This window comes from Cuculus canorus, chromosome 19 (genome assembly GCF_017976375.1).
Source record: "Cuculus canorus isolate bCucCan1 chromosome 19, bCucCan1.pri, whole genome shotgun sequence".
In the NCBI taxonomy this organism is placed as follows: Eukaryota; Metazoa; Chordata; class Aves; order Cuculiformes; family Cuculidae; genus Cuculus; species Cuculus canorus.
In genome coordinates this window covers 12,444,852-12,468,184 of record NC_071419.1, presented here as the reverse complement: position 1 = coordinate 12,468,184, position 23,333 = coordinate 12,444,852, and the positions used below count along the sequence as shown (strand labels likewise).

At 63.4% G+C, this 23,333-nt stretch overlaps 2 protein-coding genes across 7 annotated transcripts in view; one reads left to right on the top strand and one right to left on the bottom strand.

Annotated features, from left to right (window-relative positions):
• ABCA2 (ATP binding cassette subfamily A member 2) overlaps window positions 1-14,893 on the bottom strand; it is a 40,501-nt gene extending 25,608 nt beyond the window's left edge. For 3 of the 5 annotated variants that reach the window (XM_054083968.1, XM_054083972.1, XM_054083970.1), the window contains exons 1-7: window positions 14,739-14,893; window positions 4,787-4,880; window positions 2,542-2,653; window positions 1,973-2,139; window positions 1,645-1,772; window positions 709-813; window positions 97-282 (exon numbers count right to left, since the gene is read on the bottom strand). In XM_054083968.1, the coding sequence (XP_053939943.1) occupies window positions 97-282; window positions 709-813; window positions 1,645-1,772; window positions 1,973-2,139; window positions 2,542-2,653; window positions 4,787-4,880; window positions 14,739-14,804 (858 nt within the window). In that variant the 5' untranslated portion in view covers window positions 14,805-14,893. Of the gene's footprint in view, window positions 1-96; window positions 283-708; window positions 814-1,644; window positions 1,773-1,972; window positions 2,140-2,541; window positions 4,031-4,786; window positions 4,881-14,738 lie in introns of those variants that run through there. The other 2 variants (XM_054083969.1, XM_054083971.1) reach the window with 2 other exon arrangements.
• A 4,498-nt stretch (window positions 14,894-19,391) lies between these two features.
• Window positions 19,392-22,834, top strand: FUT7 (fucosyltransferase 7). Of its 2 annotated transcripts, none has more exons than XM_054084190.1 (2): window positions 19,392-19,750; window positions 21,444-22,834. In XM_054084190.1, exons 1-2 carry the CDS (start codon window positions 19,514-19,516, stop codon window positions 22,584-22,586), a joined length of 1,380 nt encoding a protein of 459 aa, XP_053940165.1. In that variant the 5' UTR covers window positions 19,392-19,513; the 3' UTR covers window positions 22,587-22,834. The 2 variants fall into 2 exon arrangements, with proteins under 2 accessions (XP_053940165.1, XP_009558990.2); XM_009560695.2 differs by having other exon boundaries at window positions 19,648-19,750; window positions 21,499-22,834.
• Window positions 22,835-23,333: the final 499 nt, after the last annotated feature.

The window sequence follows — 23,333 nt, the reverse complement described above, 5'->3', positions numbered from 1 at the left end:
GCTGTGGGCAGCAGCCCCAGGCATGGGGCACAGCAACGGTGCCCACCTGGAAGCGCGGCTGCCCGCATGCCCCAGTCTGCCCCGCGAGGCACTCACCTCCATCTCGGTGAGGAGGGCCTGGGGGCTGTCGGAAGCGGCGGGTGCTGCGGCGGCACTGGCGAGGCCCAGGGCCTGGGAGAGCAGGCGCAGCAGGGCTGGCCGGCGCGGGGCTGCCATGGGGTCCCGCAGCGCCCGGTGCACCAGCCCTTCCCGCAGGCTCCTCCAGCCGCTTGGGAAGCTCTGCTGCAAGAGGGGCAGCGGGGGTGGCTGCTGCTGCAGGGGCTCCCAAGGGATCTTGCTGTGCCCGCCGCACAGCAGCCACACCCATGGTGTCCGCAGGGAGGGATGGGGGCAGCATGGGTCTCCTGCATCCCGGCCGGAGGAGGGAACAATCTCCCCCCTTCCCTCCCCAGCCACCATCCAGGCGGTGCCACCGCCCACTGCAATGGGAAACCGAGGCACAGGCACAGGGGGTGTCAAAGCACCGCAGGAACCCGTGGCAGCACCAGGATGGGACCTTGCTGCTGCTCTGGCCACCCAACAGCATCCCACCACATCCCTTCTGCTGGCACGGACACCCCCAGCTCGCCCTGTGGTGGGACACGGGGAAGGGACGCAGAGGATGAGCTCTGTCCCACCTTGTGCCTTGCACAGAGCACCGCTCCTTACCTCCAGCTGCAGCATCTTCTCACTACGGCCAAAACCATCCCACAGGTCTCGCTCGTGGGCCTCGTCAGGCCCCAAAGGAAAGGAACCGAAAAACAGCCGGTACACCTGCACCAGGGACAAAAGCAGGGCTGCTGGGCACAGTGGGAACAGAGGTACCACCTGCCCAGCCGTGCCCCAGCACCAGGAGCATAGGGCAGCAGGGCAGGATGAGTCCTGGCTGGCGTCTGCTGACTCCCACCCCGTGGGGTCTGGTGGTCAGGGCTCAGTCTGGGTCAGGATGTACCCATTCTCAGGAGCAATGTGGACCCTGCAAAGCCCAGCCCTGCGGCACTGTGCTGGCACCCATCTCCTGCCAGCCAGCACCCACCTTCTGTGGGTCAGCACCCACCTCCCGTGGGTCGGCACCCACCTCCCACAGGCTGGCACCCACCTGCTGTGGGTCATCTCCCACTGGTCATCTCCCACCTCCTGCAGATCACCTCCCACCTCTCGCAGATCATCTCCCACCTCCTGTGGGCTAGCATCCACTTCCCACAGGCCAGCATACACCTCCCGAAGATCATCTCCCACCTCCTGCAGGTCCCACGGGCCGGCACCCATCTCCCACAGGCCGGCACCCAACTCCCACAGGCCGGCACCCAACTCCCACGGGCCGGCACCCATCTCCCACGGGCCGGCACCCAACTCCCACGGGCCGGCACCCAACTCCCACGGGCCGGCACCCATCTCCCACGGGCCGGCACCCATCTCCCACGGGCCGGCACCCAACTCCCACGGGCCGGCACCCATCTCCCACGGGCCGGCACCCAACTCCCACGGGCCGGCACTCATCTCCCACGGGCCGGCACCCATCTCCCACGGGCCGGCACCCAACTCCCACGGGCCGGCACCCACCACCCACGGGCCGGCACCCATCTCCCACGGGCCGGCACCCACCTCCCGCAAGTCAACGCTGGAGCCCAGGAGCAGCTCAGCAGTGCTGTTGGGGAGGGACAGGTTCTGCGTCAGGAAGCGGTGCAGCTCCCCCCGGTCCTTGGCCGCCCATGCCAGCGTGAAGCCGGATCCTGGCAAGGAGCAGAGGGCTCAGCCACCAGCGCTGGGGCCACGGCACAGCCCCGCGCGAGGATGCTTCACGGCCGACCTGCCCGGCACACAGCCATGCAGGGGCACTGCCAGACGCCGTCACATCGCTGGGCGTGTGGCGGGTGGGCACCTCCATCCCTGTGGGCGCAGGCAGCAGGAGGGCAGGTTAGTCACTGTCTACCTGCTCGGCTGCTGAAGTGGGTCTCCATGGGGCTGGGCTCGCTGGTGCTGAGTGCCTCCAGGCGCCGGCGCAGCGACTCCAGCTCCTCCTCCAGCCCTGGGTGCTGTGGGTCGAAGAGGCTGCTCTGCTCCACCGCTTCGCTGAGGTGCTCCAGGAGCTGTGTCACCCTGTGAGAGCCCAGCACCACTGCAGCTTCAGGGGCAGGGACAGATGGATGGGAACACCCTCCGCAGAGCCCCGGGCAGGATAAGCCCCTCTGGTGCATGGGAAAGCAGCGCTGCCTGCCACGGGGCACCACTGCCCCAGGAGCTGCCCTGCGCACCAAATCCACCATGCCAGGGGCACAGAGTCCCTAAGCCTCCAGGTGTCCCCAGGGGACACCCCCATCCTCCTCCCGGCACCAGGGAGCCCATGGGCTGAGCTGTCCCCTGCACCCCAGGGACACAGCACTCAGCAGTCAAGCACTTTGGGGATGAAGGCTGGTGCCTGTTCCCAGTAGGGCAGTGTGAGCGTGGAAAGGGGCACGGTGTGCGTGGGAGGGGGATGTGTGCAGCGAGGGCAGGACTCACGTGGAGTTGGAGTACTGCAGGAAACCAAACTCATCGCGCTGGCCGTCGGGGCAGAGGGACTGCATGATGGGCAGAATCCCGGCTGAGGTGAGCGGTGCCGCCGTGTAGAAAGCTGGAGCCAGCGGGAGAGCGCAGAGAGGCCAGGGGAGGTGCGGGCAGGGAGGAAGGAGAGGCAGGGGAGGCAGAGGCCACCAGAGAGACAGACACTCAGTTCAGAACAACACGCGCGGGGCCCTGCGAGCCCGGCAGGAGGCTGGCGGCCACGGGCAGATGTCTGCGGCTTTCCCACCAAGGCTGTCCCAGCTAGCGGCCCCTCAGGGCTGTGGGTACCTCCGGCCACCCTGGCCCCTGCCCGCTCCGCACTGGGTAACGGGTCCTTCCCACTCCAGCATGATGCCAGCTCCTGCCGCGTGCCCCCAGGATGGCCGCCAACCTCCCCCAGCCTCTCGGCCCTCTTGTTAGTAACCTCCGAGGCCCCATCAGCTCTCTGGAGGAAGAGGAGGAAGAATAGACAGGGAAAACAGAGTTGTCACCCACAGCTCCTGGAGCCCCAGACTCCCCCCAGCCCAGCTGCCCCGACGCGGTTGCTGGAGGTGGAAATGGAGACACGGCAGGCGGGGAGATGGAAGAGATGAGGAGCAGCAAGGGGTGGCAAACCTTCTCCCCCTCTGCCGGCGCTGAGCCATCGTCCCTGTCAGGATGGCCCCTTCCCCAGGGCAGGGTGAGCCCAGGAGGGCACTGCCCGAAGGGACCAAAGGTGGAAACCGGGCAGCGCTGGGCAGGGACCCTGCTCTTGCCAGCCCGGCCGGCAGCCCCGGGGTTAGGTCAGTCAGTGCTGTTAGCACGGCCGCGGCAGGCAGGGCTTGGTGAAGATGGCCTTCTGGCAGGGACAAGGGACAGCCCAGGACAGACCGGGAGGGGCCAGCAGCCTGCTAGGTGACAAAGCCAGTGCATGGGTAGCATCTTGCAGGCCTCCAGGCTCCTAGTAGTGCTACATCCTGTCTCATCCCAGCAGCAAGAGGCCAGGACACGGACCCAGAGGTGGTGTAGGGGTGGGAGACATGTCCAGCCCCTTGGGCACCAGCTCAGGTTGGGGCACCGGCAAGACTGCGTGACCATAGGCCACCATATGGGTGCCAGCATCCAGTAAGGTCTGTGTGAGGAGGAAAGGGTAGGACAAGGCCAGGAGAGCCCTCCACAACACAGGGTGCGGGCGACATCGCCACTGGCAGCCCCAGCGCCTGGGGAACTCGTGGGGACACCACTATGGGCTCGTCCTGCCTGGGCAACCACCAAGGAGGACCAGCAGACGCCACGCTGTGCTGCCCAAGCCCATCTTCACCAGCCACAGAGGAAGGCAACAGGGTTACAGAGGAGTTGATTAGGCCAGAGTGTGCTGATCCAAACCAGGCTCTTTCTCCCCCAAATCTGTAGCCGGCACAGGCAGGGGAAGGGAAGGAGGCGCCCACCCATCCCACCAACTTACAGACTGGCGCATGCAGTAGAGGCATGGAGGGCAGGCGGGCAGGGGAGATGGTGAGAAAGAAAAAGAAAACGTGAGCAAAAGAAAAAACAAACCAAAAAAACACAAAACACAGAGGGCACATCAGTGCCAGGGCAGGAATCAGGGCAGCACCCGCTGCTGCCAGCAGCCGGATCCGCGCTCGAAGCTGGGCTCTCCATCACCAGCACGCACTGAAACACATGCTCAGAGCATCGTTACGTCAGGCACTGTAGCCACTGCCGCCTCCCAGCATTCCCCCGCTGGCCCCACCAGCAGGGCGTCAAGATGCTCTGGCTGCACATCTCCAGGATCCCCAGCTCTGGTCCCATCCATTTGTCACCTTGCCAGGGACTTGGAGCCCCTCCACAGACCAGCATGGATCTCCACACAGCGCACCATCCCCTCCAGCGCCACAAGTAGCTGGAGAGCCCTTCCCAGCACTGCCCTGGCTGCTCCTTGAGCGCTCAGGGGTCCATGGCTGTCCCAGCACTATCCAGCTCTGCCTTCCCTATTCCCCCATTGCCACGCCTAGGGGAGCTCCCCCAGCTGCGACCCACACTGACTCTCCAGCCCCCCTGTCTGCCCCACAAGACCTCAGCTGCAGCCCTTGCCCACTGCTGTGTTCCCCAAAAGGCCCCCTGGGTCCCCCCCCAACCTGTCCCCAGGGTGCTGGAGCAGCTCTCCAGAGCCTTGGGGTGCCCCAAAGGGCGGATTCGCTGCCACCACCCCACTGGCACTCACCTTCCTTCACAGGGATGGTCGGCTTCTTCTGCCGCAGCCCCAGCAGAATGAAGAAGAGCACCAGAGGGATGAAGATCTCAAAGGCCAGCACCCACTGGGGATGACACAAAGCAGAGGGATCATGACACTAGAGGACAGGACCCGGTGGAGGAATGTGTGCAGGATGGGGCCCCCAGAGCACGGGTGCAGTGCAGTACCATGCCCATGTCTTGAAGGCAGCTGGAGACACCATCACAGCTCAGCCAGAGGCAAACAGGTCCCTGGGCATCCCAGGATCTCCTGCTCCATCCTGCCCCGGGCACCTCAGAACAGAAGAGGGCACCACAGAAGGGATAGGTAGGAAGAAATTCTTCACAATGAGGTTGGGGAGGCCCTGGCCCAGGTTGCCCAGAGCAGTGGTGGCTGCCCCATCCCTGGAGGTGTTCAAGGCCAGGTTGGATGGGCCTTGGAGCCCCTGATCCAGTGGGAGGTGTCCCTGCCCATGGCAGGGGGGTGGGACTGGATGGGCTTTGAGGTCCCTTCCAAACCAAACCATTCCATGATTCTGGGATTCTATGATCCCTACTCCAACAATGCAAAGAGGATGCTGGGGCCCAATGGGCCACCGTGACTGGGACTGCCTGGGGGAGATGTCCCCAGTTCTTATGGCCAGCAAAGAGCCACAGGCATCCATCCTGGCACCGCCCTCGCATCCAGAGTGATGACCCCCTGCCACTGTGCCACTGCTGGGTCCCACCCGTGGGGCCACACAGGGACAGACCCCAGCGCCATGGGGCAAAGTTTGGTTCAGCCAGGCGCTGGTCCTGGCTCCAGGTGCAATGGGGGGGTCCTGACACCCCCGCTGTGCTCTCCCATAAGGATGCATGGAATTTTCACCAGTGGCATATGGTAAATCACGGCAAATCTCCAGGCATCTCTGAACCCAATAACACGGGTGGCGCAGGCTGGGCTCCGTGCCCAGAGGCCATGAGGATGGGCAGCAGTGCCTTCAGCTACCAGCAGGAACAGGCATGCAGCACGCTGCCAGCGCAGCTGCTGCTGGTTTGCACCAGGAGCACCCAGACCACGTCACAGCCATGTTTCCCTCACTGCTGAGTGGAGAAGAACTGCTGCAGGTGGGGAAACTGAGGCATAGCTTGAGGTGAGCCCAGCTCAGTTCAGGGCTGGGTCAGACACCAGACTGGCACTGAGACCCTGGAGCTCACTGCCACCACGGGCAGGGTTGGATCCAGCTCTGCTCGCAGTACCCAGGCACCGGAGGAGCATGCCAGCGGGGTGGGAGGAGAGGGCTGGAACATGGCAGGGGCTGCAGGGAAGGACACAGGCAACAGCAGGTGAGAGCCAGGCCCTCCTGTCCCCAACAGCATCACCTCCACGCTGGCCTCACCCAGGCGCTGCTGAAAAGCCCCACAGCCCAGTTGCCAGTGGTGAGCAGAGGGACCCCACAGCACGTGGCCACAGCACCCCCAAGGGCACCGTGGCTGGCAGGGTGTGGGATCCGCTCGGCTGCACCCATGGGTGCCCCCAGCGCTGCCCTCCCCGGCCCCGAGCTGCTGGTTTTGGGGGAGGCAGAAACCGGAGAAGGCAGGCAGCGGGGGACAGAAACAGGGGACACCCCAGGAGAGGCGCCAGAGTGGGGCATCCCCATCTTTCCAGCACCACTGGTCCCTGGCAGGGTCCCTGCTGCCATCAGGGACAAGGGACACCCCAACTCACTCTGTCCGCCTGGCTCCTGCCCCCACCTCCCTGCCTGTTTACCCGGCACACAATTGAGCCTCTGTGCCCAGGCGCCTGGGACCGTCCCTCCACGCCCATGCCACGCTGTACCAGGCTCCCTGGGGACCGCCGGGTCCTTGGTGGCGACAGCAGGGCCCTGCTTGTTGTTATTTATCTTTTTAAAGCCAGTCATTGACATTCTGCTCATCCCTTTCCCCACATCCCGGCAGCAGGGCAGGCTGTCCCCCCACAGCCATGGTGATGGGTAGGCGTGATGGCCACGACCAACCCTTGGGAACCCAGGGCTGCCCCACATCCATTGTGGGGCAGAGGCACTGCCCTGTTAGGGGTGGGCAGGGATGCTGTCCCGAGGGAGCCTCCATTCCCTAGGAGGGGAACCCAATGCTGGCACAGCCTGGAGATGGTGGGGGCCCTGCCTGAGGGTGCAGGACACTGGGGACATCCGTGTCTATCTACTGGAGGGCAGGAGGGCTGTGCAGGGGCACCTGGCCAGGCTGGATCCATGGGCTGAGGCCAGTCGTATGAGGTTCAACAAGGCCAAGTGTCAAATCCTGCCCTTGGGTCACAACAACCCCAGTGCAGCGCTCCAGGCTTGGAGAAGAGCAGCTGGAGAGTTGCCGGGTGGAAAAGGATCTGGGGTTGCTGGTCAACAAAGGCTGAACGTGAGCCAGCAGTGGCCCAGGGGGCCAAGAAAGCCACCAGCATCTTGGCTTGGATCAGCCATGGTGTGGCCAGCAAGAGCAGGAAAGGGATCGTCCCCCTGCACTCGGCACTGGTGAGGCCGCACCTCGAATCCTGGGATCAGTTTTGGGTCCCTCACTATACGGATGCTGAAGGGCTGGAGCACGTCAGGAGAAGGGAACGGAGCTGGTGAAGGGTCTGGAGCCCAGGAGTTCTGGGAGCAGCTGAGGGACTTGGGGCTGTTTAGTCTGGAGAAGAGGAGGCTGAGGGGAGACCTCATCACTCTCTGCAGCTCCTGGAAAGGAGGTTGTAGTGAGGTGGGTGCTGGGCTCTGCTCCCAGCTAACAAGAGATAGGATGAGAGGAAACTGCTTCAAGTTGCACCTGGGGAGGTTTAGATTGGGTATTAGGAGAAATTTGTTTACTACAAGAGTGGTGAAGCTCTGGCAGAGGCTGCCCAGGGCGGTGGCAGAGTCTCCATCCCTGGAACGGTTCAAAAACAATGTGGCCACGGCACCTGGGAATGTGGTTTAGTCGGCACCGTAGGGCTGAGCTGACAGTTGGACTGGGTGAGCTTAAAGGTCTTTTCCAACCTCAATGATTCTGTTATTCTATGATTTTGGGATTGTGTGAGGATGCAAGGAAAGGAAAGGCCGTGATCTGGGCACCTCAGAAGGAAATGCTGGGAGGAGGAAAGGGACAAGGAGGAAAGGGACAAGGAGGGGAGAAGGGTAGGTGCCAGGCAGCAGCACGGCCTGTGCCATCCTCTCACCCACTCCCTTCCTCGCTCCTCCCTCCGCGAGGGTGCTCACATACATTCTGAGGGTGCAGGTCCAGCACTCCGCATGGGATACAGGTCCCAGGGGCACTTGTGCCCAGCTGATGGTGGCTGGGGGAGTGTGGGGCACTCCTGGGAAGTGGCAGAGCTGAGGGATCCCCCCGGCACACGTCCATGCCATCCTGCTGGAGAGGCGAGCAGGATGAGGCCATGGGCACTGCCTGTGTCTGTGTGAGCGCTGGGTGCAACGCCTGCCACCACCGCAGACAGCCCGGCATACGTGTGCCTGCTAGGATCAGCTTTGCCACCAGCTGGACGCACGGATAGGGGATCCTGATTGATTTTCCTAGCAAGGGGGCCAGAGGTTGGTGGGTGCTGCTGGCAGGGTGCTGGCCCCAGGCAAGCGGCTCCCTGGCAGGGCACCTGGCCAGCAACGACGCCTGTGTCCACCCTCTGCCATGTCAGTGGATGGGAGCAGGGGGCTGCAGGGAGGCAGCAGCGCACACAGGGGACGCGCAGCTCCCACGCTGCCAGGCCAAAGGCACCGACAAACCCACGGGATGCAGCAAGAGGAACCAGCCCAGCCTCACGTAGCCATCCCACTGCGCCCATCCTCCGGCCGGCACAAGAGGCAGCTGGGAGACACGCTGCGAGCATGGCAGGACAACTCCACCAGCATTGTCAGACCACGGCAGCGCGTGTGCTTCAGTGGCTGAGCCAGGTGCTCTCCACACGGCAGCCAAGACAAGCAGAGGCAGCTCTCTATGTCTATCACCACCACCCAGAGGTCTGCTCCACCTCTCCTGCCCTCTCCCAGAAAAGTCCCGGAGGCTGCAACCATTGTCTCCAGCCAGCACGGCGTGGCAGGAGGACAGGCAGGGGCTGGGAGCACCTGCCCAGAGAACCTTGAGCTGGCAACCCCAGGGATGCTGCTACAACCCAAACCTGCTCCACCAGCCTCACCTCTCTGTGGCAGGGGATCTGCCAGCCCTGACGCAGGTGAAGCAGCACCGTGCAGAGCCCAGGGACAGCCTGGCCTCCAAAGCCACTGTCCTGTACCACCCAGGGGCCAGGGCAGGGTCTGCCCGAGCAAAGCCAGAGAAGGAAGAGCTGCTGCCTGCTCCCTGCCAGCCTCTCCGGCAGGTCCCGGCACGACTCATGGAGCCAGCGGCCACCAGAGCACCAAGGGATGCTGCTCAGCTCCTGCAGAATCAACACCTCAACTTTTTCAACAGAATTTTAAGGCTGGCAAAACTATGTTAAACTTTTAGATGTCTCCAGACTTTAATTGTCATTAAATAATCACTTCCTCGCCCAAAGCTGGGAAACACAGACAGGTGAAGCGCAGTTGCTGGAAACTGAGCACTGGAGCTATGAGTGAGCATGGGCAGACCACGAGGCCGAGCCAAGCCCTTGCCCAGGCCAACCCTGTCCCCAGCACAACAGGGACCTGACCAGACACTGCTGACAGTCACCGCTCAGCTGGGCACCCCCCAGGTCTCCCCAAGGTCTTTTCCCACCCCCCACCATGGGGCTGCCATCACTGCTGCCTCTGCTCACGCTTTTGCTCAGTGCTCACTGTGCCCGTTCTCTCTTGTCCCACTGTCACCAGCCCCCAGCAAGGACACATCCCCACCCCTCACACCCTGCAGTGTGGCAACCAGGGCACGGCCTGGAGATGCAGCTCAGGGAAGCTGGAGGAGAAAGAAATCCCCACTGGAGTTTGCCAACACTTCTTCTGAGGCTGGTCCCACCAAAACTGGGAACTCACGGCAAGCAAAGCCCGCTTGTCCCCTGTGCCAGCCCCATGGTGCTGTGCCAGCTGGGCATCAGGAAGGTGCTGGCTGCCCTGCAGCTCCCCTAGCCCGGGCAGGGAGCAAAGCACAGCCCTGGAGGCTCAGTGGCCCACGGCCACCTGCCCTCTGGGCCACCTGTGGCCACCAATTGTTCTGCAAACAGGAGCCTCCATGGCCACCAATTGTTCTGCAAACAGGAGCCTCCATGGCCACCAATTGTTCTGCAAACAGGAGCCTCCATGGCCACCAATTGTTCTGCAAACAGGAGCCTCCGTGGCCACCCTGTGAGCAGAGATTCACGGGGACGTTGCCCAGCACTGCCTTACCAGCACCACTGTGCCAAACCTGGGCATCCCCACCACCGCCCCGCGCCACCTGCAAACAGCAAGGGGGCAAAGAGCACCTGATCGATTCCTGCTGCCGGATCTGGCCTCAGCCCTAGCCAGCGCTGGCAGCAGGACCTGGCAGTGCCTCTGCAGGAACAGGGACACTGAGTCACAGCACAGACCCCCTTAGCCAGGGGAGTCCCCCAGTGCCCCAGATTTTAGCCTTTCTTATTTTGGAGGTATAAGGATCCCCCCCAACTCTGCTCCCACTGGCCAGAGAGGGAGGAGCAGACCTGCCAGGACAACTCTACACGGTGGGAGCTTCCTAGCTCTTGGCCAAGGAGCAGCAGACAAGTTCTGCACAGCGCAAGGCAGTCATGCTGTGCCAGGTTCTCCCTTGTCCCATGCCATCCTCCCGCCACAGGTGCCCCACCAACATGCCAAGACACCGAAGCGGCACCCAGAGCCTCAGCTTCTGCTCGAGTTCATCCAAAAGAGCCCAAACCACCAACACTTCCCGAGAGCCAACCAAAACCCAGCGTCGCGCTTCCACTACCAGCACCACAGACCTGGCAGTGCCAGCTGCAGACACCATCCTGTCCCAAGCATGCAGGCAGAGGCACAGAGAAGGCGTCTGAACTGCACCTGCAGTGACTTTTGAGAGATCACCTGTTCATTTTACATCCAACATAGGTTTAAACCAGCTACTGAAAGTCATGGTGGAGTCCGCACCTTCGGATATCCACAGCTGAGCTCACCCCACATCCCAGCAAAGCCAAGGTGACAGGCACAGCCTGCATCGCCCAGAGCTGCCACCAACACCCAGAGCACTGCCCGACCTCTGGCACCCTCAGCCCCGGCTTCCCTCCACCGAGGGCCACTGACACAGGTCTGCTCAGACACCCTCCCCCCAGGGCTCCTGCCTGAAGTTCTGCCCTGGGAAGAATCAAAGCACCGCCAGACCCCAGGGCAGCCCCTATGACCGCTCAGCCACGCTGGGCAGAGTCCGATGCTCCCACGGGCTGGGCATGGGACCTTACAGAGGCACCTGGGGACAGCCCTTGCTAGGCTGCAGGCAAGCTCTCCTGATGACAAAGGTTGTTAAGGAAGAGGGTGACATGTGGCACTGTGCGTCAGGAGTTCACCCCTCACTCTGCTCCGAAGGCCACTGGTCACACAGCCTCACTGCACCCACCACCGCTGCAGCCTCAACCAGAGCCTCACCTCTGTCCCCAAACCCTGCTGTGCCCTGAGCAGTTCCTGGGGCCAGGGATCACGGGGACCCCCCTAGGGCCACCAGCACTCAGAGGCAGCACAGGGGATGGGCTCCTGCTCTCCCAAGTCCCAGCCCAGCACCCTCAGCCACACATGAGCTGTTGGCTTCCCATCCCATGGCACCGGGGATGCTGCTCTGCACGTTGCCAGGAGGAAAGGGCTCCATCGAGAGCATCTACACCAGGGCAGCAGCTCACAAGACAGTGTTGGGCCAGTGGGCACACACACCACATGTCCTCTGCAAGACCAGGAGAAGCCCACCAACCACCCCCTCGGGCCCATGAGGTGACCCCCCAGCAGGAGGAAGGGGGTTGTGCTTCTCCCTCCCCGCTCCAATCCCCCAGCCTCTGCCTGCCAGAGCAGGATCAGCCCAGCAGGAAACATGACAGGCTGAGAGTTTGGGTTATTCATCCTGGAGAAGGCTCTGGGGAGACCTTAGAGCAGCTTCCAGTACCGAAAGGAGCTCCAGGAAAGCTGGAAAGGGGCTCTGGATCAGGGAGTGCAGAGAGAGGACAAGCAGGAACAGTTTTGAGCCGAAAGAGAGGAGACTGAGATGAGAACTTAGGAAGAAACATTTTGCTGTGAGGGTGGGGAGGCCCTGGCCCAGGTTGCCCAGAGCAGTGGTGGCTGCCCCATCCCTGGAAGGGTTCCAGGCCAGGTTGGATGGGGCTTGGAGCCCCTGATCCATGGGAGGTATCCTTGCCTATGGCAGGGGATGGAACTGGATGGGCTTTGAGGTTCCTTCCATGATTCTATGGATCCCATTCCATGATTCTATGATACGGGGTTGGTTTTGCTCAGGGGAGGATCCAGCTCCAGATTCCAGGGCTGGGCTCTGGCACGGGGCCTGGCTCTACCCTGGCTGGCACCAGCAGATCTGCTCTCGAGCTGCTCGGAGAGGGCAGCGCTGGGCAGGATGATGTCCCCTGCGCAGACAGGAGCACAAGGTGTCTGTATGGCTTTGCACACAGCAGGAGCACAAGGAAGTAGGGGACAGGTACGGGGCACACCCTCAGGGCGTGCCTGTCCCAGAGGCTGCACAGAATCCACCTCTGCCCCTGTGGCTCCGGGAGCAGCTCCTGTCCCAGCACACAGGGATGCTCCACACGCCCCATCCCCAGGCAGCATCGCTGGGTGGGCAAGGAGGTGCAGGTGCCTCCCCTGCCACCCTGTTGGCAGCAAGCAGGACACTCCAGTGATGGCCCTCACACTTGGGGTGATCAGGTCTGGGCTCCTCCTCCAGCTTCCCACACTGCACACCCACACTGCCATGGCGAAGGGAGTAACAGCTCCCCGAAAGATAAGCACACCCCAGTCTGTGACCCCTCAGCCACGGCGGCCGGGCAGTTGCCCATGGGATGGAGGATGGATGGCGGAGCAGGAGGGAGCTTTGCCCCAGTGCTTGTAGCCGTCAGCCCCCGGTGCTGCCCCCGGACACCCCAGCAGCAGGGACAATGCCCTGGGAGGTGCAGCTGGTGGGTCTGACCAGCCTGACGCTGCGGCGCAGGGCCACGGCAGCGGGTATCACGGTGTAGCTGTGCCAGCTGGCTCACCTGCACCGGGCACCCCTCGTCGTGCCCAAACTGGGGGAAGGAGCAGGGATGACTCAGCCAAAGATCATCACCCCCTCGCCCGGGCTGGGGGCACCGGGGCTGCCATTGCAAGGCCTGAGCACAGGCCCCCCCCTCAGCCATACATATAGATGGTACTGGGATGCAGGAGGGCCTGGTGATGCTCTGGGCTGCCGGCAAGGAAAAGCAGGCAGGATCAGGCCTGCAGGATATTTGGGAGGGGGAAGAGGAGGGAGCATTGCCAGCTCAGGAGCAGCAGCTCCTACCCTCCCCCACCCTCTATAAATAACTGGCTCCCCGGGCGCCCCGCACCCATCCCTGCCTGCACCCCCGCGCCCAGGGTCCCTGCGGGGCAGGATCCCACCGGGCAGCGCTGCGGGGAGGATGGCAGGGACACCAGCTGGGACCCACGGGGAAAGAGTTACTCTGCCCCCCTGGTAGGGAGCAGCCCCCCGGCATCCCCTCAGCCTCCCCGGGATCCCCTCAGTAGGGAGCAGCCCCCCAGGATCCCCGGTGCCCCCCCTGGCAAGGAGCAGCCCCCCAGGATCCCCAGTGCCCCCCTCCCTCCCGCAGAGGGGCAGCTCTGCCCCACAGCTCATTGGGAGCCCAGGAGAGATCGGAGTGGGGGCACGGACAGGGCATGGGGAGAGGGGGCTCCCCGGGACGTGGGGGCACCTGTGGCTGCCCAGAAAGGGGTCCAAGGGGGGCAGAGGCTGGGGATTGGGGTCAGGGTCCCCCCACATCGCCTGGGTCCGCAACCCCTGCTGCCCCGCACAGAATCGCCCCCCACCAGGGATGCGGGGGGACACGCACACCCTGGGCTCTCCGAGGGGGATGCAGCTCCCTCCTCCCCGGGATACACACCCACCCCCGGGGATGCAGGACCGCCCCCCCCGCGGGATGCAGGGGTCGTACACACACACACCCACATCGGGGATGCAGGGACACACGCAGCCCCCGCCACACCGGGATGCAAACCCTCCCCCGGGATGCAGGACACCCTCCCCAGGATGCAGGACACACACACACACGAGGGGGAGATGAAGGGCCCCCCGGGATGCAGGGGACACCGGCACGGGGGGGGATGCAGGGCCCCCCGGGATGCGGGGGGACACGGGCACGGGGGGGGATGCAGGGCCCCCCGGGATGCAGGGGGACACGGGCACGGGGGGGGATGCAGGGCCCCCCGGGATGCAGGGGGACACGGGCACGGGGGGGGATGCAGGGCCCCCCGGGATGCAGGGGGACACGGACACGGGGGGGGATGCAGGGCCCCCCGGGATGCAGGGGGACACGGGGGGATGCAGGGGGATACGGACATGGTGGCAGGGGGATGCAGGGCCCCCCAGGATGCCGGGACACGGACACGGGGGGATGCAGGGCCCCCACGGGATGCAGGGACCCACACACAGGGAGAAGATACAGGGCCCCCCGGGGATGGAGGGGGGGACGGACACGGTGGCGGGGGATGCAGGGCCCCCCGGGATGCAGGGGGGAACGGAGGCACACAGACATAGAGGGGGATGCAGGGAGACACACACACACACGGGAGGTGTGATGCATGGCCTCCCGGCATGCAGAGACACACGGACACATACACGGGGGGGGGGGGGGGGGGGATGCAGGGCCCCCGGGATGCAGAGACGGACACAAACACACATCGGGGGATGCAGGGACACACGCACATCCCGGGGGATGCAGGGCCCCCGGGATGCAGAGACGGGGGGGGGGGGCACATATACACACCCCCCGGGGGATGCAGGGACACCCCAGGACTCCCCCCGCTCACCGGGCTGCGCCGCTTCAGCGTGACGTTCTTCCAGAGCAGGAGGTGGAGCTGGTGCAGGAACCCCATGGCCGCGGCCGCTGCCCCGCACTCACCCGCCGCGCTCCGCCATCCCCCGGCCTTTGTCCGCGCAGGCACCGCCGCCCGCCCCGCCCGCTGCGCAGCGCCCGCCGCCCGCCCCTTAAAGGGACCGCCTCGGTACCGGCCGCGAGGGCGGCTCCGGCCGCTCCGCTCCTCCCCGCACCTCCCCGCACCCGCACCCGCACCCGCACCCGCACCCGCACCCGCCGCGCGCTCGCGGGGGCGTCGTGTCCGAACGCGCTCTTGGAGCAGCGCCGCCTGCACCGAGCTGTGCCGCGGCCCCGCTGCGACCCCGGGGCGGGGAAGGATGCCCTCAGCAGCGCCTAGAGCTGAACCAGGCCATCTCTCTCCTCCCTTTCCTCCCTTTCCTCCCTTTCCTCCCTTTCCTCCCTTTCCTCCCTTTCCTCCCTTTCCTCCCTTTCCTCCCTTTCCTCCCTCTCTAGCTTCCTTCCTTTCCTTCCTCCCCGACTTCCTTCCAAATTCCTTCCTCCCCAGACTTCCTTCCTCCCTCCCCAGACTGTCTTTCTCCCCAACTTCCTTCCTTCCTCCCTACTTCCTTCCTAAATTACTTACTTCCTCCATAACGTCCTTTCTTCCTTTCTAACTTCCTTCCTTCCTCCCTCCCTAACTTTCTTCCTCCCTCCCTTCCTTCCTGCCTTACTGCCTCCCTCCTCTCTCCCTGCCTCTTTCCATTCCCCTGGTTCTTTTCCCGACTCCTTCCTCCTCCCTCCCAGCCTCTTTCCATTCCCCTGGTTCTTTTCCCGACTCCTTCCTCCTCCCTCCCAGCCTCTTTCCATTCTCCTGGTTCTTTTCCCGACTCCCGCTCTCCAAAGCCACCTCTCCTCTCCCCAGCTCCCTGTAACCATCTCCATGCCCCCACACTGCTCCCAGGGCCAAGAGCAGCTGGAGCGGTGCAGGACTCCTTCGGCTGCTCCAGCCCACCGCAGGTTTTCGGGGGGCGGCTCTGTGGCAGCTGCCCAGGCACCCACAAAAGCTGTCCTTGTGCTTCCACAAAGCGCTGTTATTCAATAACTTCACGGGCGAGGCGGGGGCTGCGGGGCCGCCGTGGGGCAGAGGCACCGGTGCTCAGCTCCGTGCCCAGCCAGGGCGGCGATTCCCGAGGGGCTGCGGGGTGGGCAGCGGGGAGTGGAGACAGGTGGGGGGCACCAGTGCCTTTCCAGCAGTGCTAGCCTGGGAATGCTGCGCCAGGATGAGCCCGAGGGCTACTGGCTTTGAAACACCGGAGAGATGTGGTGTCAAGGTGAGCTGGGCTATGGGGGTTCAGCCAACAGGTTCTCCAGGATCTGGCTCCAGGAGCGGCTCTTTGTTGGTCCCTGGGGAAGGAGGGATGCATGCACCCTTGGCTTCTCCCCAGGGATTGCACGTGGATTGTCCCCAGCCCACATTAGGAACACCGTAAACCCCCTGCCCTGCAGCAGAGTGGGTCCCAGCTCGGAGGGGCGCAGCAGCTGCTCGTGGGCTCAGGGTCTCCTGCCTCTCTCCCTCCTGCTGCCCCAGAGTGGGTCCTGCTGAGCTTTGCAGCTCCTCTGCTGCTCAGCATGACTACAGAACTGCTTGAGGGGCCAGCAAGAGGCCAGCAGCGTGCCGTGGGGCAGCACAGCCCCAAGGACCCACGGACACATCTCCATGGACTTGGGAGCATCTCGCAGGGGATCTCCCAACGGGATCGCCGAGCTCCTCCATCTGTGAGGGGTCATCTGCAGAGGGCAGCACCCACCCACCCAAAGCTCCCTGCTCTGTGCTGGTGGCTCTGGTGTTGCCTATGGGTTACCTACCAGGTTGTCCTGTGCAGGAGGAGTTGGACTCAACGATCCTTGTGGGTCTCTTCCAACTCAGGACATTCTAGGCTTCTACCCATGGTGCAGCATGGGTGCTGCAGGCTTCTGCCCCACACGTCTGGGCAGAGCTGGCCCTGGGTATCAGCCTGGCTTTGAGATTTCAGCATCTGCTTCCATGTCCCCATGCCGCAGCATCAGGCTGTCCGGACCCACCGGCTGCATCTCCCAGGGCATTGTCCCTGCTGCTGGGGTGTCCTGGGGCAGCACTGGGAGTTGGCGGCTACAAGCGCTGGGGCAAAGCTCCCTCCTGCTCCGCCATCCATCCTGCATCCCCTTGGCAACTGCCTGGCTGCCGTGGCTGGGGGGTCACAGACTGAGGTACGCACACCTTTTGGGGACCCATTTCTCCCTGTCCTGTGGCAGTGTGGGTGTGCAGTGCAGGAAGTTGGAGGAGGAGGATGGCGAGGAGCCCAGCCCTGGTCACCCCCATGTGTGAGGACGGTCACAGGAGTGCCCTGCTTGCTGCCAGCAGAATGGCAGGGGAGGCACCAGCACCCCCTTGCCCACCCAGTGATGCTGCCTGGGGATGGGGCATGTGGTGCCTCCAGCTCCTGCTGTTGCACCCCTGCGCCATGGTGTCGGGATGCCCGGACCCACCAGCTGCATCTCCCAGGGCGTTTTCCCTGCTCCTGGGGTGTCCTGGGGCGGCACCGGGGGGGTGACAGCTACAAGCACTGGGGCAAAGCTCCCTCCTGCTCTGCCATCCATCCTGCATCCCTTGTGGAACTCCTGGGGCTGGGGCTGTCCTCTGCAGCGGGGAACAGCCCTGGTCCCCCTGGCCGTGGGTGGCAGTGGGGACAACGCTGGCAGCTCTGTGTGCCGAGCAGCTGGCACCGCTCCGGCTGCTCTTGGCCTTGGGAGCAGTGCCCTGCGGGCTCGGCAGCGCCTGTATCTGTGTTCTCGATCGCGCAGGAGGAGAAAGGCAGAAAGAGAGTGAGAATATATAACAGGAAACAGGGGACAGCTGAGGAGGAAAAAACACCCAGCCCAGCCTTGCAGTTGGCCTCAAGGGCTCCCAGGGTGGCACTGAAACCGCAGAGCTCTATTGTACCCCACTGTGGTGGCACAGCCGCTGCCCACCCCTCGCCCCGCTGTTGCCAGCCGTGCTCCCAGCATCGAGGCAGCTGTCAGGAGCGAGAGTGCAGTGGGTGGCACAGATCCCAGGGATGCTTGAGCAGCCCAAGGAGCCCCCGGGAGAGGTTTGGGACCCCAGGTCTGTGTGTGCCCCTGCCAGGTCCAGGGGCAGCGTGCATGCCTCAGGGCTCCTCTGTCTGCCTCAGTTTCCCCAGCTCTCCTTCCCTGCCAGGGCTTTGGGGGAGATGTGGTGCTCGGACAGCGATGCCAGCAGAGGATGCAGCTGGGTGCGTGGCCAGGCTGGGGCAGGGGCAGGTCCCTGCCTGGATGCAGCAGGAAGCTCTCCATGCGGACATAGCCGAGGTGCATGTGCTTGCTTTCCCTCTTGGTAGAAGCATCCTGGCCAGGGCAGGTGCCCAGGGCTTGGCAGCACCCAGGAGCTGCTGGTGTCACTTTAGCTGATGGTTTCAAGATGAGTCAGTGGAGCCAGAGTCAGGCTGGCATCCTGTTTTCAACCACGCTGCAGGCGGGAGGCACCTCGGGGAGGGTGAGAGCAGGGCCCTGCCTGCACCCATCCCAGCGCACAAAGGGCATTTGAAAGCTCGGCACATGTTCCCGGGTGAGGAGCTGGCTCCTTCCCAGCACCCACCAAGAGGGAATCACCTGTGGCCCTGGGTGGCAGCACCAGGCTGAGCCTCTGGGGCTGATCCCCCTCTCCATCCTCACCAGCGCTGCCATGGGAGGCAGCAAACACCAAGGAAGTGTATGATTCCAGTCCAGGCTGAAGAAGCATCTTTCTCTTTGGCTGTTCCTGGAGGATTTCAGAGGGAGTTGTGTGTGCCAGGAGCACGCAGCCGGACCCGGCAGTCCTGCTTTTGGGAATAGTAGTACTAATAATGATGATGTTAATGATGATAATGTTAACGAGGTTAACGATGATAATGATGTATGTTGTTATCTCAGCAAAAGTGTGTTTGTGGGGTGTGCTTTAGTGGGCAGCTTTCCTCCCGGCATGGCCAGGGCTCCAGCAGGGAAACCAGGGATGGGCACCTTGGAAAACTACAGCCCGGGCAGGGCATGAGGGCTCTGGGTGGCAGCTGGCACCGGAGAGGCGCTTGGCAGAAAGGAGCCACGATTTGGTCCTGGTGTCAAACCTGCACCTTGGAACCCCTTTAGGGAACTGAAATCCCACGTGGGGCCACACACACACCTTCTTCAAGGAGCCACAGCCTGGCTGGAAGTGGTGGGGGAAGCACACGGGGATGGGGTAGGATGCGCAGGCACAGAGCGGTGGGCAACACCTGCGCCCGGAGACTTCTTTAGGCATTGCTATAGGGCAGCGCCTGCCATGGGGCATGCACTGGGCAAGAGCATCCCACCTAGGCACAGAGCACGTTAGCACTACTAGCACAGCCGACTGCAGCACCCAGCCATGGGGCAGCCATGGGGCAACGCACCCACCATGGGCACCACCCATCTGTGGGGTGAGGGCTCAGCCACGCAGCTCCTCCCCATGGGACAACCACGTTGCCATGGGGCAACCACGCAGCCACGGGGCACGCATCTTGCCATGAGGTGTGCACCCAGCCACGGGCACCTCCTCGGACAGGGTACACGCGTGAGCTGTGCACCTACCAAGTCACAGGGTGTCCACCTGGCCATGGGGTACCCACTGCTGTGGGGCACCCACCCCCAGGGCACGCACCCACCCCCAGGGCACGTACCCAGCTGTGGGGCACCCACCCTGCGGGGACACACCTGGCCATGGGGCACCCACCCCCCAGGGCACACACCCTGCCGTGGGTCGCGTGGCTGCCGGCACGGCACAGGGGAAGTGCTGGGAGCGGGCTGTGCCAGCTGCTGTGCGAGCAGGAAGGACCCACTGTGGGGCCAGGACGAAGCAAAACCGCAGAAAAAAGGAAGCGCTCGAGTGCCCCAGCCCAGCGCCGGCGGCTGCCCGGGCAGACGCACACCAGCATCCTGCACACCGGCCTTTCCTGGGTAAGTCTGAGCTCAGCACCACCATCCAGTGCAGGGAGAGGGGCTGAGAAATGGGTCATCTCCTGGCACTGCCAGAGTGAGGGGCCCTTCCAAAGCATCCTCTAACCAGGGGCAGCATGCCTGCTGCGGGAAAGGGTGGGCAGAGCGAGCCAGAGCACCAGTGCCGCTGCGTGCAGTGTGGGAAGCTGGGCAAACCTTCCCAGCCCTCCCTGCTTCGGATGCCCGAGTTCCGCTGCAGCCTAAACTTAGCTCGGATATTTTAGCGGGACACACAAGGTGGGCCAAGGCAGGGAAGGGATTTTTCATAGCAAAACTGTAGATGGTTGGCGTGGGAAAGCAGGGCACGGCTTCCCTGGAGGGTTTGAAGTCACCGAGGAACCGGCACAGCCCTGGCAGGGTTTGGGCAGTTAATGTGTTTCAGGTTACCTGGAAGGGAAAGCAGCTTTGGTGCTGAGCTCTGTCCCTGGGACAGGCACCCCTGGGTGGGCTCGAGCTGGCGGCCCATCCCCAGCCCAGCCAAACATCCCTATCACCATCCACAGCTGCTCTCTGCTCCCACCAGTGCCACCAGCACCAGTTAAAGCGCAGCACCGCTGGCAGAGGCAGGTGGGCACTGTGGCGGGGACAGCACCTCATGGTCTGGATTCCCATGTGCCTGCAGCTGAGCGCCCCAGCGGCAGCCCCGGGTGTCCCCTGCCTGCACGGCTTTCCCCGTGGGGCACTGCCATCTGGCACCCCCAAAATACAGGATGAGTGTTAGGGGCACTGAGGCTGCGAGCTCCCAGCCTGCTATAGCGTCCTGTGCCCTTGGTGGCCAGGGGGAGCACCCCAAGCACAGGGAGAGCACCCCCAGACTGGAGAGAGCACCCTGAGCCCAGAGAGAGCACCCTGAGCCCAAGGAGAGTACCCTGAGCCCAGAGAGAGCACCCTGAGCCCAGAGAGAGCACCCTGAGCCCAAGGAGAGCACCCTGAGCACAGAGAGAGCACGCTGAGCCCAAGGGGAGCACCCTGGGTCCAGGAAGAACACCCTGAGGCCAAGGGGATCACCCTGAGCCCAGGGAGAGCACCCAGAGCCTGGGGAGACCCGTGCCATCACCGCAGTAGGGTGCTTGGGTAAGGAGGCATTTCTTGGGCAAGACATTCCGGTCCAGCCCTGAATGGGGTTCCAGACTTTCCAGTCACTCCCAGGGACACCCTAGTTCACAGCTGGAGCCCCACTGGAGCTGCTCAGGCAGGATCCAGGGGGTTGCCCTCGCCCTTTGGTATGTGGCCCCATCCTGCACATCCTCAGGCACCTTTCTTGGAGCTTGGCTGCAGCAAGGCTGGCTGCATCCCAGGCTCAGCATGCCCTGAGCAGAGCAAGAAGAGTGGCTGGGACCACAGCTGTTTGTCAGGTGGGGAAACTGAGGCACGGAGCAAGCACCCATCCCTTGTGTGTGCCATGGGGAGTGGTGCCAGGCGGTTGGGGCAGTGGGGACGGGTTGTTGCTGCCCATCAGCTCTGCACTCCCCCTTGGCCAGCATCCCTGCTTGCCCTGGAGATACGGACACTAGGGATCGGGGGGAGGTGACACAAAAGTCATCATGGGTGCACAGAGGACCCTTGGGGTGCTGGAAGCTGGTGGAGGGACCAGGAGTTACATTGGGATCCGGGTTTCATGGAGAAGTCCTTTCTCCATCTTCTCTGGTGCCAGCATCTCCTCTGGCAAGCTGAGCTGATGGCCCTCGGTGGCCTCTCCTCTCTCCCAGGCGTTGGTTCTGTCACCAGGGAAGGTCACAACCATTCCAGCGGCATGACCCGGGCTCTGCTGCTGCCATGGCTGCTGTGCGGCCGACCCAGCGTGAAGGCAGTGGTCACTGCTGGGTTGTTTGCAACCACCCTCTGGAACCTGAAGGGCTTCCTCCACTGCTTCAAGGTCTTCAGAGAAGCCCCCAAACAGACAGAGCCACTGGTGGTCCTGGTGTGGGAATGGCCCTCAAAGCAGGTCCCCAACCTCAGCGGGGATGTTTGCCGTGAGCTGTACGGCATCGCAGGCTGCCGGCTCACTGTGGAGCGGCAGCTCCTGGGCAGGGCAAATGTGGTGGTGTTCCCACACACCAGCCTCCGGCCCGGCAAGGACAATCTCCCCACGAAGAGGCCACCAGGGCAGAGCTGGGTATGGGTCTCCCTGGAGTCCCCATCCAACACTAAAGCTCTAGCGAGATGGAACCAGACTTTCAACTGGGTGATGACCTACAGACAGGACTCGGACATCTTCATCCCCTATGGCAAGCTTGTGCCCAACCAGTCAGCCACTGTGAACATCCCCACCAAGACCAGCTTGGTGTCCTGGGTTGTCAGCAACTACCACAGGACTCAGAAAAGAGCCCAAGTCTACAAAAACCTCTCCAGGTACCTCCACGTGAACATCTATGGGAAAGCAAACAAAAAGCCGCTTTGCAACGACTGCCTCTTGCCAACAACGTCCAAGTCCAAGTTCTACTTGGCCTTCGAGAACTCCATCCACCAGGACTACATAACCGAAAAGCTCTGGAGGAACTCGCTGATGGCTGGCACCGTGCCCGTGGTGCTGGGCCCTCCCCGGGCCAACTACGAGCAGTTTGTTCCTGCAGACTCCTTCATTCACGTTGATGACTTTGGCTCCCTGGCAGAGCTGGCCACCTTCCTGAAGACCATGAATTCCAGCCGCTACCGGCAGTTCTTCGCCTGGCAGGAGAGGTTCAGCGTGAAGCTCTATGATGACTGGAGGGAGAGGATCTGCACCATCTGCACCGCCTACCCCAGCCTGCCCCGCGACCGTGTCTATCCTGACCTGCAGAGCTGGTTCAACGCCTAATGTGGGGCTGGTTTGTGCTAGACCACATCTGGGCAGAGGACATCGGAGGGGGTGAAGTGTGGGGCAGCCTCCTACAGACCAGGACATGGGGCAGGAAGGGGTGCGGGATCTCCAACCTCTCCTCCCAGCCTGGCTGTTGCCACACTGGGATCTTAAGCAACTTGGTGTGACCCAATTTGTTGCAAAACGGGACCGATCGCCCTCAGACCCCACAGACCAAACTTGGCAGGACTGGAGGGACCTTTGGAAATAAATGACACCCTGCTGCAGGGGCTCTGCCTGTGGTGTGGTGCTGGCAGGGGGGGCTCAGGGCTCCCCAGCCTTCCGCTGCAGTCGCTCCATGCCCCCCAGCACCTTCTGCAGAGCAGTGGATGCCGGTGGCAGAAGCTCTGTGGTGGCAGAGGCTCTGTGGTGACCTGGCTGGCATTGAGGAGCCATGCTCAGGGCATCCGGGGGGGGTGCTCAGCACCTGCAGCAGGAACATCAAACACAGCTGCTGCTCTGCTGCTTCCCGGCAGTGCCCACATCCCTGCCACCCCCATCCTCAGCCATGGGTGTCACCGTGCCAGCGATCTCGAGAGCAATCTCAGCCCATTCAGTGCCATTTCAGAGAGCGACACTGTGGTTTCTCACTTCCCTGCCCTGCTATGGCAGGAAGCCAGCGAGGCGGCACTGGCCAGAGCCTCGCAGCAAGCCTGGAGTGAAGCTGGTCCCACAAACACCCTGCAGCACCAGCACCCAGCTCCG

What these genes read in the sequence shown, in the direction of transcription:
- FUT7 (XM_054084190.1), top strand. Translation starts at nt 19,514, where the DNA reads ATGGGGCACCCACCCCCCAGGGCACACACCCTGCCGTGGGTCGCGTGG. An exon ending in TGCACACCGGCCTTTCCTGG is followed by an intron (nt 19,751 to 21,443) that starts GTAAGTCTGAGC and finishes CTCTGGTGCCAG; the next exon opens with CATCTCCTCTGGCAAGCTGA.